The 16,397-nt window shown below is 47.7% G+C and overlaps 1 protein-coding gene across 1 annotated transcript in view; it reads left to right on the top strand.

Annotated features, from left to right (window-relative positions):
* The window catches only part of LOC142586275 (hepatocyte growth factor receptor-like), a 57,172-nt gene that overhangs the window by 33,938 nt on the left and 6,837 nt on the right, over positions 1-16,397 (top strand). The window contains exons 13-18 of the mRNA XM_075697523.1: positions 490-620; positions 1,339-1,608; positions 2,304-2,459; positions 6,087-6,336; positions 7,478-7,624; positions 15,543-15,629. Coding sequence (XP_075553638.1) covers positions 490-620; positions 1,339-1,608; positions 2,304-2,459; positions 6,087-6,336; positions 7,478-7,624; positions 15,543-15,629 — 1,041 coding nt within the window. The remainder of the gene's footprint in view (positions 1-489; positions 621-1,338; positions 1,609-2,303; positions 2,460-6,086; positions 6,337-7,477; positions 7,625-15,542; positions 15,630-16,397) is intronic.

A 16,397-nucleotide genomic window follows, 5' to 3' on the forward strand; every position in this document is an offset into this window, starting at 1 on the left:
CATTTCTAATGCATTTGGGGGATATGAGCACAGACTCTATGGCTCTTAACGCGAACGTCCGAGTGTTGTGTTAAACATCGCGTTTTCCATACACTGGTTTCTTCTAGTTTCTTCCTGGAGTGATAAGATACCGTCCTCTGGTAGGTGACCTTGAAAAGCAATAGTTAGCTGACAGGTTTATTAATAGCAAAGTGCTATGGCTAAAATGTCTATTTAATTACTGCCGAAAATAATAGATAAGGTTTGGAAGACAGCATATAAGTGTTAATGAGTCGACTGTGCATGGGGCAGCATTCACCAAGGTAACGTTTGAAAATTCATAAGTTGTGGTCTTTTGTTAAAGGCTTGAACAACGTTACTATGGGCATACGGTTACTGTGGGTACAGGTTGGACGAGGTCGAAGCTAAGTTGAACTGATTGAAAATAACGTTAAGCAGCTTTCTATGTGTGAGCGGCATTAGCTACGTTGATGCTGATGGTCGCCATAGGTTCAATGATGGTTCGCAGTGGGAACTTCTCTCTCGAGGTGATGGGCGCCCATTTGGACAGCGTGGCTCAGCCTGCTATGGTCACTCGAGTGACCTCTCTGAACCAAGAGCAGAGGGAGAACATCAGAAAGGTAAAACGCAGCTTTTGTTCGTGACGTTGCACTTCGTATAGCGTATAGAAGGAAAGGGGTGTTCATACAGATTAAGTTCACAAAAGTACCTTCGAAGAAGAGCCGAAAGCGGCCAGCGATGTCTTTCGCGTGTCTCCCACTGTTCTTGCGTGTATATATATATATATATATATATATATATATATATATATATATATATATATATATATATATATATATATATATATATATATATATATATATACATATATATATATATATATATATATATATATATATATATGTATGTGTGTGTGTGTGTGTGTGTGTGTGTGAAGAGAGAGAAGAGCAGCAAGAAGGCCCGCCGCGGTGGCTTAGCAGCTGTGGTGTTGAGCTGCTAAGCACGAGGTGAATCTGTATGAATGAGTGTGCATATATGAGTGTGTGAGTGTGTATATGAGTGTATATATATATATATATATATATATATATATATATATATATATATATATATATATATATATATATATATATATATTCTTTTTTCAATTGTCACCTACGTGCTGCATGTCTCACTGCAATCTCCCAGTCACAAGTTTAATGTCTAACCCAATCTCAGCTTCACACAGTACTCTCAAGGTACACGATGCACCTTACCCCAATGTTGTAGCATGCGCGCTGTTTGTATAATCGGAGATGCCCATTGAAACGTTTTGGTCATATATACCATGCGTTACAGGAATGCCGTGTCATAGAGGGAAGCTTCAAGATGCAGTGCCCTGGCACTTCCCTTATGGAGTCATCTGTTATCAGCCCCAGCGAGTTGAAGGGACTGAACTACTCTGTTCTGGTGTGGATCAGTTTTCAAATGGATGGGCTGCATCTTCCACAGGCCATCGACGGCGGCAATGGACACTTCACTTTCGTCTACCAGCCGGAGCCACAGTTTATGAGGTTTCCGGAAATGGAACGTAGCGTCGACCCCAGCGAACTCGCAGTTGAAATTACGGTGCGGGATTCAAGTTAACTTTTTAGTTAACTTAAACTTAACTAGTTTAAAGTATTCTAGTTTATTTAAAGTTAACTTTGAGCCGTTTAATTAGGCTGACTAGTATTAGCTAAGACTGCAAGACAATGTTAGCATCGCTGTGCCGAATTATTTCGATGTTCTTGATGTCGTCGTCATCGTTGTAGCCACTTACAGTCTCTGTGAACTCAATGTCATAAACGTCCCCATAATTTTGCAGAATTCAGTTGCCAAGTTAAAGTAACCTGTCGCAATGTCTATAACGACGTTCAACAATGATATTGGAACAAGTGCAGCGTTTCTTACTTTGGACCACTTGCTGACGTCGTTACCGATGAACGTGCTCATGAACGTATCAGCAGACACAGCCCTTATGACTTTCGTTTGTCATCCATAATTTCTATGCTTCACTTGAAGCCGTTGACCAGTTACTAGTGTCGGCCTTACTAAACACTACTTCGCAGTAATACTGCTCTAAGCAAAACCCTCTCTCTCTCTCTTTCTATATATATATATATATATATATATATATATATATATATATATATATATATATGTCCTTGCCTTATGCCATTTAAAGGGTACTTGTGCTCATAGATGCTTTTCCAGTGATGTTGCCGGACGATGGTCTTTTACTGGATGATTTGGGTGTATCGATCACATGTTCTTTGTTTTAGGGAAACCACTTCGGACTTTTTATGGACGATGAGCATGTTTTCGTGCGTGTGAATGGCTTGGATGACGCCTGCGATGTCACCAATGTCAGCTCGCACTCAATTGTTTGCAAGATGAAGCCTGGCGTTCTGGAACAAGATTCACCTTGCGCGTTAGAAGTGAGTAAGCATCTTCCGAACAGCTTGTTTATTTTCAAACATATTGCTAACTGAGTGTAGTCATCATCAACAAAAAGTCGTGACTGTTTTTATATAACGGAGCTTAAAACTGCGCACGCAGATATATGCGTTTGATGTGTGATTAGTCTGTTATATCATGTCGGTTCCATGGTGCTGAATAGTTTAGGCATAGTAATCTGGGCTCGGGCAGTATAAGTAAGTCAATACCCTGCAGGCCCGCGAACAAAAGTGCTGCTGCCGCTTGCCGCCCCCGCCGGCACCGCCGCCACACATTCTCAGTCGGCATCTCGCTGGGTAAGGTGCGCCGCTCCTAGAGATTGTGCAATTGTAAAACAGGGCTGATCCCGTTGATAGCGTGATGCTGATCTCTGAGACAGTGTATTCCGCGGTCACTTGGATCATGTGGGTGGTGCGGTTGCAGCTTCTGTATGTTGCTGATTTGTCGGGCGGGAACGTAATCACTATAACCACTGCGGTAGCACGGTGGCTATTGACCCTTTTCACGGTGATCCCGTGGGCGCTGTCATGTTTTATCACGTGGTGACACGTTCATGGGTTGCCTCGGCTGTCTCCGTTGACTCTGCGTTTATAATGAGTGTACATGACGCCAGTGCGGCTCTGCAAACGCCTGTTTCGTTGGATATTGTAGACGTCGACTGGGCAGAAGACACGCGAAGCTTTGGCTACAGCTGCAAAAAACACGTAAGCGCTTTCGGAGCTCAACACGCTTTGCCCAAACGGCGCGATCAGTATCAATATGTCAAACTCTTTGTAAGTTATTTAGCAAATACTTATAACCGACGGCCTGTCACGTTTCTGACTCTGTAAGGTTTCCCGGTTGTTCACTATCCCATTATTTTTTTTTCAGCCTGATTGCTCGCGGGTGTGCTCAGTTGGGATAGGTTTGTTCTTGCTGGACACAAGGGCTTGTAACGTAGATGTTCTGTTCGCTGTAATAATAGCTTGTTGCAAATACGTATTATCCCTAGTCACTAGGTCCTTACGAAAATTCAGCTTGGAACATTCCCTTACGAAACTTTCAGCTTCGAACATTCGCGTGCAGTCGGTGTAGTCGCGGTGACCCATGCATGCTTCGTCGCATGGATGACGTGCGGTCTGAGGCGGAGGGTGGCTGAGTGGGGCAGAGAGCCCCAGGCGTACGTCCTCTGCCTCGCAACAGGCGCCCAGTGCACCACGCAGAACGAAGGGAGGCCCGGGCCCTGGCTATACACAAGCGATAGGCGACTTTACCCTGTACAGCCTACACGGGCGCGAGGTCTTACACCAGACGCGCAGCCACAACAGCCACCGTAGTCGTCAACAAAGAACATCTGAGCAGCATGCAACGAGGTCGCCAACCACGTGGCTCGAGATTTGACCCATCGAGCAAACGCCGAGGAATCTGAACCCTAGCGCATGCACCCTCTAGTCTCGTACCAAGGCAACACACAACACTACAAGCTAACCCGCAGAACATGTGCACCCCCGCACAAGTCACTACCTAGAGAGCAGGAGCGATTTCTCCGGGCTCTATAGGTTAATACATTCCCCCACCCAACCAGCAATCACCTCATAGCCCCTGCAGAATTTCCTCCGCAATGCCGCTTCTGCGCAGAACCCGAGTCCCTCAGGCACGTAGGAGTGCGTTGCAGAGCGGCACCATTAAATCCGCCGAACCCTTGCCACACCAACGAGCTTTGCGAGAGAGCCTTGGCCAGCTCCGACCTCGAAGATCAGCAACGGCTGATTGCGAGGGCCCAGAACGCGGCCCGGGCTGAAGGCATTCTCTAATAAGGACGCCTCTCCAATGCTGCATTTACCTAATAAAAATGTTCTCTCTCTCTCTCGGCGCATTGATTCAAGTATGCGCCCGTTCACTTATTCTTGATACATTGACGATAGAGTGAGTGTAAATCTGCGTGTGAGTTGGGGTGAATGTGTGTAGATAACGAGTGAGAAATTTACTACATGCCAAGAAGCGGCGCTACTTTCTTTGTCATCGTATAACTAGCGGTACTCACTCGTGCAAACGTTCCGGATTTGAAGTCCTTTCCTTGAAGGTTAGCGCTACAACACTGGCGGATGAGCTATTTCTTTTTTTTCTTCGAGGGAAGCGGTGCATCTCGAAGACCGGCAACCCAGCCAGTGCTTATATATAGCAGCGCTTCGCGAACTTGGACGCACGGATTCATTCCGTGCCTGAATATGCCACTCACAATTTTTGCAGCTTACTGTGCATTTCTTCACTCCACCGCTCCATATTTTTCACCGTGAACAGAGCACAGTGCGTTAGCGAAAAGCCAGTTGCATTTCCGACGGCTGATCACATAGAAGCAGTGCAGAAGAGGTAAGGGTTTCGTATTCGGGCGCTTTCTCTGAGGCAACGTGCGGCGCGCCGCCGAAAGCGCCCTCTCGTTCCTCTAGAGGCAAACTGCTTCGCGAAAAGGGTCAATAGTATATGGTGTTATTCTGCTGAGTACGGATGTTGCGGATTCTGGCCGTGGCGACCGCATTTCAACAGGGCCGTAATGCAAAAGCGCTCGTCTACCATATACTCTAGGAGGTCAAAATTAATTCGGAGTCTGTCATTGCAGCAACGGTCTTCCAGAATAAAGAACGCAGGGCTGTCACATTTGGCAACACATTGCGCAGCATGTGCTTACACGCCCGCATTTGATTGCACACCCATATAACTGGAGAAATAAAGATGAAAAAGCCCCCCTCATTTCAGAGGCCTACTCGATCAGCAAATGTGGTGACAGGTGCGTCAGCAAGTCATCGCTTGCGCTACGCAGCAAAGAAAAAATCTTTCTGGATGTTTGGAACCCGCAAATCTCACCATATTGTGTATACCGTTATTCTATCATGGTTCACGTTGTGGTTGAGGGTAATGGCTGTTGTGCGGGTATACGCGTGTGCGAGTTTTCCTGTTTATGTAGTGTTTGTAAGAAATAAACCTTCAGTCGCGAGTCAGCGCTCGTGTTACGACTTTCTTCTTTGTCCTTGTTGGTTCGTTTGCGCTGTAATAAAGGCGCAGTTGTACCGACTGGCCCAGCCAGCAGCCGTACTTTAATCCGCTCTCCGCATCTACGGCGTGCTTCATTATAACATCGTCGTTTTGGCGCGTACAAAACCCCGGAATTTATTTTATGTATGCACTATGCTACAAAACTTCCTGTATAAGAGTTGTAACGTAAAAGTAGTGCCGCGTTTTAGAAGACTTTTATAGAATTTAATTTAACGCTTTGTGAAAGCTTCTCCGCGCATAGATTACGCAATGCGCTTTTCATCTTTATATTCCTTGTCTGGTATAGAGCACATAGCTAAAAACGCATAATTGAGCTTATATACAGTTAGAAGACAAAATCATTATTAAATTTTCTACAAATATTGCTCGGAACCTTTTATTAATATACTTGAGAGACTCATAGCGATGTTACTATAACAAATACAGCAGTACTAGTGGAAATTAGTGGAGATTCATCAATGTGGTCCCTGTGGCCGCTGAAATTTTTATAGAAAATGTCAAACAACTATAGCTTTGTTAATTTTGAACGCTTAGCGCAAAGTCAAACTGAATGCTCTGCGCGCGGTTGCTTTGAGCAGGTGGTCTACGCGGGACAGAGCTACCCGGTTGGTGCCGTTAGGCTGATGACAGCTGAGCAGCCAGGTCCTCACGTCGGTATCATCGCTGGCTCAACGGTGGCTGGCGCGCTTGCAGCGGTGGTCGCCGGCGTGGGGTTCCTCTTGCATCGCCGACGACGTCAACGAGTCGAAGGCACCTGGCAAACCAGCTACGTCGTTAGCTTCGGCCAGCGTCACAACAAGGGCGACTCTCTCGCTAACGCATCCAATCGTGAGGGAGCTTGAGTCCGTAATATTATATATGCAAAAAGGAGGTTCTCGATTAACCCAGCTATCTCCATACTTTTCGAAAACTCAGAAGGCAACTTTCGAAGGGACAAAAAAAAGAAAATCAGTGTTGTGGTGTAGTCAGGCGCGAAAGAATATGAAATTAGAACATGACAGGAAAAGGCGTCTTCTTCCGGCTTTTTGTCTGTTGGAAAGCACAAAACCCACATACTTAAACTAGCACATAAGACGGGTTTGCGTTGGCAACTACAGCTTCCATCCGTGACAAATCCTCTTCGCATGGCCAAACAAAGCCTTCACGCATACATGACATAGCTTGCACCTTTAGCCAGCACTTGTCCCTTGTCAGGTATACCATGCGTAGTACATTGCAGAAGCTAAATATGTGCTATTATTATAAGAAGAGAAATCAGGGCCTACTATAAAGGAAAGTAACATATCGATACTTGTTGCCGGGTTAGTTGGTTCAAATTATGCTTGCGCAATAGGTTGCCAAACAATACGAAGTAAGAACAGGACCGGAAAGAGCGTCCTTTTACACCACCACAGCCATGAACCAAATATGGGCTAGCAACAAGTAACGGTGTGAAAAAAAGAAAAGCTTGCTAGTTCTTTTAAGTGATACGAATTTGGAGAGGCTCTGCAAAATTGTATTGCCGGAGGAAATTTTCCTACCTAGAAATACGTTAACGCGAACATTTCTTTAAGCAAAATCATATTAAAGCATGTACACAAAAAACAAAGAAATTCTGTTTGTAAAGTGTACTTCTACATGCCATTTTATTCCTTCAGAAATGGTACTCATTGAAATATTATTTTTATGCCTCAGTGCTGCTTTTATACAACACGTCTGCAGTTGAAGTGACATTGTGCAGCGGCCTTTCTACATCTGCACCAAAAAAGGGAAGAAAGGGCGGGGTCCCCGCCCTTTATTGAAGGGGAGAGAAACATTTGGTTTGCTACCCTTCACTGAAGTAAGGATAAGGGGAGACACAAAGATAAAAGGAAAAGTACAGAAACAAACGACATGTTCGAAAGAAGTCGAAAGAAAATGCCTCGTTTTTACGTCCTATGCAGTCGCAACGCTAAGTATCATCCTGTTTTTCTGATTTTTTTTTGTACAGGCTACTTTCGAAAAGGCAACGTTGTCGCCCAACAAGCACTGATGGAGGCCCCATTTGACATAGATGAAGAAACCAGAACGATGCTTCAAAGAGAAAACTTGCTCGTCGATCGAGGGCGGCTCCATTTGGGTCGTGTCATCGGGCAAGGTATCTAGTCCTGACTGTCTAAGTGACATTTCTTGTTTCATAGAACATAAAGCCATTTTTGGAATCGTTGTAGCTCTGCCCTTCTGCGGAGGTCGCCGGCTGGATCAGAAAAAAAGGCTAGTGCAAGGTAAAAAAGTATGTTCCGATAGATAAAGATAATGCGTTGTAGATGGAGAAATTATGAATTAAGGTGGTTTATATCATACAGGTGGACCTATTCTTTCAGCAGGTGAACTCATCTTGGTCGGACACTAGGTCGAAACGCCATCGAAGGGCCATACCATCTGGTGTTCTTCACATTGACCTATCTTTTTGTAATTGGAAAGACAATTTAGGCAGCATGCTTCGCTGGAACTCGGAGATGCGAATGAAACTTGCACAGTTCATTTTCCACTACATGCTCATAATGACAAATTATTTCTATTACATAACGAATTGGTATATCCTATAATATTCAAGAGGAGGTACCGAAATAAAGTAAAATATATAATGGAATCACGTTGCCCCACGAAATAACACAGCAGTCGTTGCCACATTGAGCTGTTTACAAAATCAAGGTGGTCCGTTGTGGTCTGCTTGTGTGTTTTGTTTTTATTACAATAGTAGGAAATATGTGGACAGCTCAGACGCATTTTTGCCGTCGCTGTCGTTCGTGATGATCGGCTTAAAGTTAAACTACGATAAAAATAAGTGTCCCGCGCACCATATTCTGTAGGTGCGAGGGCAAGCATGCGAGGGTACGCTGAGAAGGATGGTGGCTTGATGCGCGCCCAATGTTGGAGATCACGTGATCGAGAGCGCGCCTGACGATGAGAGCGCGCGTCTCTTCCCACTATCCTGCAGTGGCTGAGCATGGCTGTGCGCGCCGCTGAGCGCCTACGCGGCCCCTGCGCCATATCTCGGAGGTAATCTGCGACACGCGCAAATGCCAAGGGCGAGCCGAGATAGCTGGTGGCATCACGCGCTCTGTGTCCCGCGCATCTAGTCTTGTGAGTCATGTAACATCATAATTTTGGAGACATGCTGTAGTGGGGAGTGACTGTGAGCCAGAACGCTATTTTTCTAGCTCAGCTATTTTCGGATGTAGCAAGCTGCCAGGAGCCGGCTGGTATCAAGTTTCATGGTGGCAAACGATTTTGCGCCACCTTACGAAGCATTTCCGCCCGAGCCACGCCGACGCCGCGTTAAGACGCTGCGCAGGCCTGGAGGCGAGCCTAGGCGAGCTACCGCGCGCCAGGCCTTACAATACCCAAGCCCTACGCACCAATTTTTCGCCAAGCATGGAGGTCCAAGTCGAAGGAGAGGAGACGTCTCCCGAAGAATTCCGTGGAGATGCCGGCTGGTGCATGATCGGCTCCAAAACCCTGTCCGGCCACAGCATATCGCTGGATACACCTAAGAACGAAGCCTACTCTCGCACCAGTGAGGGAGACGGTCGACAACCGCCGCGACGCCCGCGGAACGTAAAACAACAGGTACTCAAGGCCAGCAGGATACCGGCCCTCCCGAAGAACGACATCAAGATCGTCGTTAGACCCAAGGGCGGCCTCAACACTGCAACGATTGGCGCACTCAGGATTGTGTCAGCAATATACCGGGCTGCAGGAGTGTCCGATCAAGACGCCAGCGAAGATACCGTCTGCCCAAACACCCATCAAAACATCGTCGTTATCAGCACACCTAGTAGCACCAACGCAGAAAAATACAGGAAGCTTGAGGTCATCGGGATCGGCGACCGCGAACACGAGGTCAACGCGTATGAAACGGCACCCGATCATGCGGCCAAGGGGGTCATCTGAGACATACCCCTCGAAGAAGACTCCAGAACCTTTAACTCCAAGATCGTCAACGACAGGAACCCGATAGCCCTAGCAGCAAAGCGTCTTAGCAACACCACGACAGTCATCATCGCCTTCGAAGGCATAACAATGCCCACTCTCGTCAGGTACAGATGCACTCTGCCTCGCTGTTTGCTGTACAGGAAGCAGGTCGACATCTGTCACCAGTGCGGTAGACTAGGGCACCATATGAACGTCTGCCCAAATCCCCAAGACAAGATCTGCAGGGGCTGCGGCGCCAAGAACCCAGACCCCAATAACCAGTGTACCCCAAACTGCCGCCTATGCGGAGGGGCGCACCCCACGGCAGACATATCCTGCCGAGCAAACTTCACGACTCCGTATATAGTCAAAAAACGAACATGGGAAAGGAAAAGAGCTGAAGCGGAAGCAGAAGTCGAGGCGGTCAAGGAATTCGGAGGAGAGCAACCCCCCGCCCTGCAAAAGCCAATATCCTGATCCGGAGGCCGGGTTAGGTCCAGATCGACGTCGGCTACCGGGACCCCACAATCCCGCCAGCTGAGCCGCTCGAGGAGCAGAGCTCGCAGTCGCACCCCGGGACCGGGCCGATGCAGGTCCAGATCCAGCCGACGCCGCCAAGGCATTCAGGAGGTCCAGGCTTTCCCCGAAAAGGTGAGCTGGGCAGACGCGGTCAAGGGCGCGCCAAAGCGCGGGGTCTACGGAGTAACTGCCTCAGAACCGCGAGTCACAAATAGCATAGACAATGAGATTATTGCAGAAATAAAACATGAGAACGTCATGGTCAGGAGCCTAGTTCAACAGCTAACCCAAGAGGTACGTGAACTGAGAATGGTCGCGCCTCCCGCGCAACGCCCTAGACCCATTCCCGTCAGCACTCCTGCTCCGAGCAACAATGGCGAGGAACAGGACAAAGCAGCCCCACCCGCGAGAAAGCAAGCCGTGCAAAGCCAAGACACCAGCCGCGCCGAACAGGCGAGATCGGAAATTAAAGCCATGCTTACCGAACTGCAAAGCGCAATGGGCAATCTGTCTTCCGCCATATCCGGTCTCACAACCAGGGTGGTCAAGCTCGAGGAATGTGCGATGTGGGCACCGTCCCTGTCGCAATCACCACAGCCGAAAGCGGGAACTCATAATATCGATCCCGTAATCTCAGACGTTCCCATGGTGGAACTGCCCCCCACGCACCGCTCCACTTTCTCAACAGCTCCTTATTTAAGACTCCAGGATGGTTAGACACGATAAAGTGCTATTGGTTCTGCAGTGTAACTGCAAAGGTCTAGCCGGAAAAAAAACCGGTCCTACACCAATACGTAAGAACCATCCAACCAAAACCTGATGTGATAATGCTACAAGAAACTGTGGGCGCATCGGCCAACATCCCGGGTTACCGCGCCCTCGTCCCTAAAACCCAAAGCGATAGGGGCATCGCCACACTAATCAGAAAGGGCCTAGTACCCATAGAACGTCAGAATAAAGGCCCGCAGGCCGAGCCTATAATCATAGAGATTATTCCTAATAGAACGCAAAAGAATAGCATCTTTCTACTGAATATATACAGTAACCCATCCAAAAAACGGCAGCGTTTTCTCTACCTGCTCAAAAAGGTGGCCGAGCCCGTCGGCCTGAACCCGCTTATAGTGGGTGGGGAGTTCAACGCTCCGTGCCATACCTGGGAATACGGCCACACCACAACCGAGGACAAACAGTTAAGGCAGGACTCTCAAGACTCGGAATACACGCTCATCATGGATTCCAACGCCCCAACGCGAACGGGCAATTCGGTTGCAAGAGATACCACGCGGGACTTAAAAATCATCAAAAACATCGAGAGGGCTGCCTGGAGAAACACCCTAGAAGACCTAGGTAGCGACCACATGATCATCGAGATCACGATCCCCCGAGCGGGAACCGCCCCCCGGTCAAAAGCTTCAAATGGACAGACTGGGACAAGTTCCACAAGCATCGGGATATTAGGCTAAACGACTAGCCGATCGGTGACATTGACACATGGATCGCGGACCTGACCAGAGATGTCGGGAAGGCCACGCAAACCATCACTCCCGAAATTCTGACGGAGATGGACAGTCGCCTCGCTACCTCTGGGAAATCCATACAAACCCGATGGCAAGCCCAGCGGCTTAGTCGAAAGCTGAGGAAAAAGACAGCTGAACTAAACAAACAAATCGAAGAGCACTGCAAAATCTTGAGCAAGCAACAGGGGTACGAAGTCTGCAACGCCGCGGATGGGCAACTTCACAACGGTAGAACGTGGTGACTGCTGAGGCACCTGCTGGGCGAAACCCAAAGCAAATCCAAGTAAAGAGCCGACATGCCTAGACTTCTGCACAAAGAGAAAGGGGTGGCGAGCGAAAAGTAAATCGTCAAGAAACTCTGCGACAAGTACCTTCCGCAACGACCGATGGTCGTGCACGGCCGGTACACTGGCAGTCCCAGTCCCAAGTTAGATGAAGACTTCAGTGTGGCGGAAATCAGAACGGCACTCCAAGAACTCAACGGCAAGTCAGCCTCAGGACCGGACAGGGTTAACAACAAAATCCTCAGAAACTTGGACGACAAATCTGTCACCAAACTCACGGGCTATATCAACAAGTGCTGGAAAGAAGGCCGCATCCCGGAGCAGTGGAAGAGGTCAAAGGCTATCCTCATATCCAAGCCCGGAATACCGTTGAGCTTGATGAACCTACGTCCAATCTCTCTCGCGTCGTGCGTGGGTAAGGTCTTGGAACACGCCTTCCTGAATCGTATCAACAGCCATCTAGAAGAGACGGAAGCCTACCCCCTCACCATGATAGGCTTCCGATGCCGCCTGTCCACGCAGGACGTCATGTTACAACTGAAGAACCAGATCCTTGACGACAAGACAAGAAACACCACAGCCATGCTAGGGCTAGACCTGGAGAAAGCATTCGACAACTTCGCTCACGAGTCGATCCTGAAACAAGTATCTAATCTGAACCTGGGGGAAAGGGCCTACAACTACGTGAGGGACTTTCTGAACAATCGCAAAGCCACCCTGACGGTTGACGACCTCGAGTACGAAGAACGGAGCCAGCGAAGTGCAGGTACCCCCCAGGTCTCAGTTATATCTCCGCTCCTTTTCAACTTAATCATGCTGGGTCTCCCCAGGAAACTACGGGAAATCGAAGGAATATACCACGCTATATACGCAGATGATTTAACGATTTGGGCGGACCGTGGCAGTGACGGGAAAATTGAGAACGCACTACAAACGGTTATTCACAAAGTCGAAGAGTACCTCCAAGGAACGGGCCTCAAATGCTCCCCGAGCAAGTCCGAACTACTCTTTTACCGGCCCATGCGCAGAGGCATCCCGCCAAAGAGCTACACGGGAGCCCGGGAGTACGAGGAAATCGGCCTGTACCCCCAAGACGGAAACGCAATTCCCAAAATAAACAAGATCAAAATCCTCGGAATGATCATTGAGGCCAACCGAGCTAACGGCGAAACCGTGAGGAAGATCGAAGGCAAAGTCACCAGCGCCACGAGACTCATAAAGAGGATAACAAACAGACACGCGGGCATGCAGGAAGAAAACGTCATTCGACTGATCCGCTCCTTCGTTGCCAGCCACATCGCCTACGTAGCCGCCAACCACAACTGGTACGTCGCGGAAAAGAACAAGATCAACACACTCATAAGGAAAACGTACAGGATAGTATTGGGCCTCCCGGAATCGACGAGCGCCGAGCTCCTGGCCCAGCTGGGCATACACAACACCCTAGAAGAAATAGCCGAAGCACAACGCCTCTCGCAGCTCTAACGCCTGTCGACCACCACGACAGGAAGGTACATTATGAACAAGCTCGGCATAACGTACCACAACCAGCACGGCCAGAAAATACAAATCCACTACAAAATGAGAGACACCGTTACTGTGGCAAACATCCCAAGAAACATGCACCCCGATTACAACCGAGGTAGAAGAAAGGCAAGAGCCGAGGCTCTGCTCCGTTCATGCGGCAGGAAGAGAAACGCGCGCTTTGTCGACGCAGCCGAATATCCGAACGGCCAAAAATACACCACCGTAGTCATAGACACAAATTCCAAAATCACAATCGCATGCAGTGTATACACCAAACACTAGGAAATAGCGGAGGAAGTAGCGATCGCGCTGGCCCTCACAAAACAGGAATGCGAAGTCGTAATAAGCGACTCGCAAACGGCAGTAATGAATTACGCCAAAGGTAAAATTTTCAAGGAAGCCCTGTCCATTCTAGCCAAAGCGGGAAGATCGAAAACCACGAGCTAGAGGATCATACGGTTCCCCGCGCACGTCACCACGGAAGGCACAGCGCTCCCGAACCGAAACGAGACGGCGTACCGGACGGATTGAGACATGACCCGCTGCGCCGAACAGGGCAACGCCTCTCGCACGGTAGCGAACACTCCCCGCGCAGAACGGGACAGGCTCACCAGATACAACGACATAACCAGTGCATATCTAAACGCCAGAAGGATATACCCACCCCCGACTCCCAAATTGAACAGGAGGCAAGCAGTTGCCTGGAGACAGCTCCAGACGAACACCTTCCCTGATCCATCATCATCATCAGCCTGGTTACGCCCACTGCAGGGCAAAGGCCTCTCCCATACTTCTTCAACTACCCCGGTCATGTACTAATTGTGGCCATGTTGTCCCTGCAAACTTCTTAATCTCATCCGCCCAACTAACTTTCTGCCGCCCTCTGCTACGCTTCCCTTTCCTTGGAATCCATTCCGTGACTCTTAATGACCCTCGGTTATCTTCCCTCCTCATTACGTGTCCTGCCCATGCCCATTTCTTTTTCTTGATTTCAACTAAGACATCATTAACTCGCGTTTGTTCCCTCACCCAATCTGCTCTTTTCTTATCCCTTAACGTTACACCTATCATTCTTCTTTGCAAAGCTCGTTGCGTCGTCCTCAATTTAAGTAGAACCCTTTTCGTAAGCCTCCAGGTTTATGCCACGTACGTGAGTACTGGTAAGACACAGCTGTTATAAACTTTTCTCTTGGGGGATAATGGCAACTTACTGTTCATGATCTGAGAATGCCTGCCAAACGCACCCCAGCCCATTCTTATTTTTCTGATTACTTCAGTCTCATGATCCGGATCCACAGTCACTACTTGTCCTAAGTAGATGTATTACCTTACCACTTCCAGTGCCTCACTACCTATTGTAATCCCTGATCCATTCCGTCTTAAACCTATCTTCCCTGATAAGCATCAGGACGACATGTGAAAACTGTGCCAGGAAGGACCAGCAATACTCAAACACATGCTGTGGGAGTGCAATGTAGTTATATGAAGGATGGCATCTGCTCCGGAGACCCTGTCGTCGAGGTGGGCCACCGCTCTGCGCAGCTCAGACCTCGGAATCCACACGTGGGCAGTCCAGCAAGCCTGTGAGGCGGCGTTGATGCAGGGCCTCGACGTTCCCCCGTGTGAGACCTCAGCCCGCGTCGCGTTAAACCTTGCTGGACGTACACCAAAGTTGTATCCATCCATGCATCCATGCAACGCGGTCATGCCAGCGTTGTGACAACCAGTGTTCGCAGTCATCGAATGATATCTTTTCATCTTTTCCGGTGCGCGCGGGAATAATCATGCTCGCAATTCAATTAGCGAATGTTTACTTGTATCTATATGGCCGATAAAACTACAAAGCTTACTTCATGTAATTGACTACCACTTGGCTATCGCTATCAATGCTTCGCCTTTCTGGCGAAATTGGGGCATTCCTATTGAACTGTAATATTATATCCATCGCTTTTCGTAAGGATCCGCTGGAAGTTTATCGTCCATACCCCGTGTCGGATTTTGAAGTGCTGGTGCCTGCAGCATGATCCCATCTTTGTAACGCTACTTTGCGCTGCTTCAAAGCGGTAGTAATGTAACATAAGTTGGTAAGGAACGCTTACTACATCTACAGCTCGGTATTCGGTCACGAAAAGTGCTGAGCGCAGGACACTTCTGACACATTTGGAACAATAAATTTCATTTGGAGATTTTATTAAATGCCGGAAGATACCTTGTTATAAAAACCGTATATTCATTTTCTTTCCACCAATAGGTCACTTCGGTTGTGTCTACCGTGGGACTATCGAGCAAGAAGAAAAAGGTCAAGTTCAAGAGGTGGCAGTTAAAACTCTGCATAACAGTACGTATTTCTGCCATTCCATTTTTCATTCTGAGCATTTTCTTTTTACATTCTGGTGGCGTTTTAAATAGACATAACGTTTAAAGCATATTTGAAGGACAGTTGTTACACGCAACAACCTAGATATCGCAAATGGTGTATGATGTTTTGGTAATTTGTGCGCCTAAGGAGCACATAGGTGAACTTTTATATTCGAGTTCTCGTCATAATTTATTTTCGATATTGTATGGGTTGATATGTAAGCCACGACGCACCAAAATAGTCTAACCAATAAAACGAGACATTCAGTTTTAGGGAGGTGCGGCACCAAAATATCTCCACTCAGAGGAGACCCTGCCCTCCAAAAAAAAACAAATACTTTGACCCAGTGAATGCGCCTGTAACATGAGCAGTAACAACTGCCCACTGAGATATAGAATCATGTTTTGCAATAGTTAATGCACGACATGCGTGAGTACTTCAAATCTGCTCCTCGAAATTATATTTTCTATCTGCTAACGTTCGAAAAGGTTGAGTAAAACAGATTGTTTGAGGTTCTACTCAACTGGAATTAAACTAAGAGTCATACTCAGCTTCATTTTTTCGCTTGAGAATAAAGATACAACTTTATTTCACCCAATTCTTTAATCTCAACTTCTTTAATTTGCAGGTTTTCGTGTGTTTCTCCCTTCGAAAAAAAAATTTTTTTTGCACTATTCTTTGCCTCTTGCGTTAACTGTACCGCTCAAAACATGCAATAAGCTTTCCAAAGCACAATACACCCCTTAA

Source organism: Dermacentor variabilis, chromosome 6 (assembly GCF_050947875.1).
Source record: "Dermacentor variabilis isolate Ectoservices chromosome 6, ASM5094787v1, whole genome shotgun sequence".
In the NCBI taxonomy this organism is placed as follows: Eukaryota; Metazoa; Arthropoda; class Arachnida; order Ixodida; family Ixodidae; genus Dermacentor; species Dermacentor variabilis.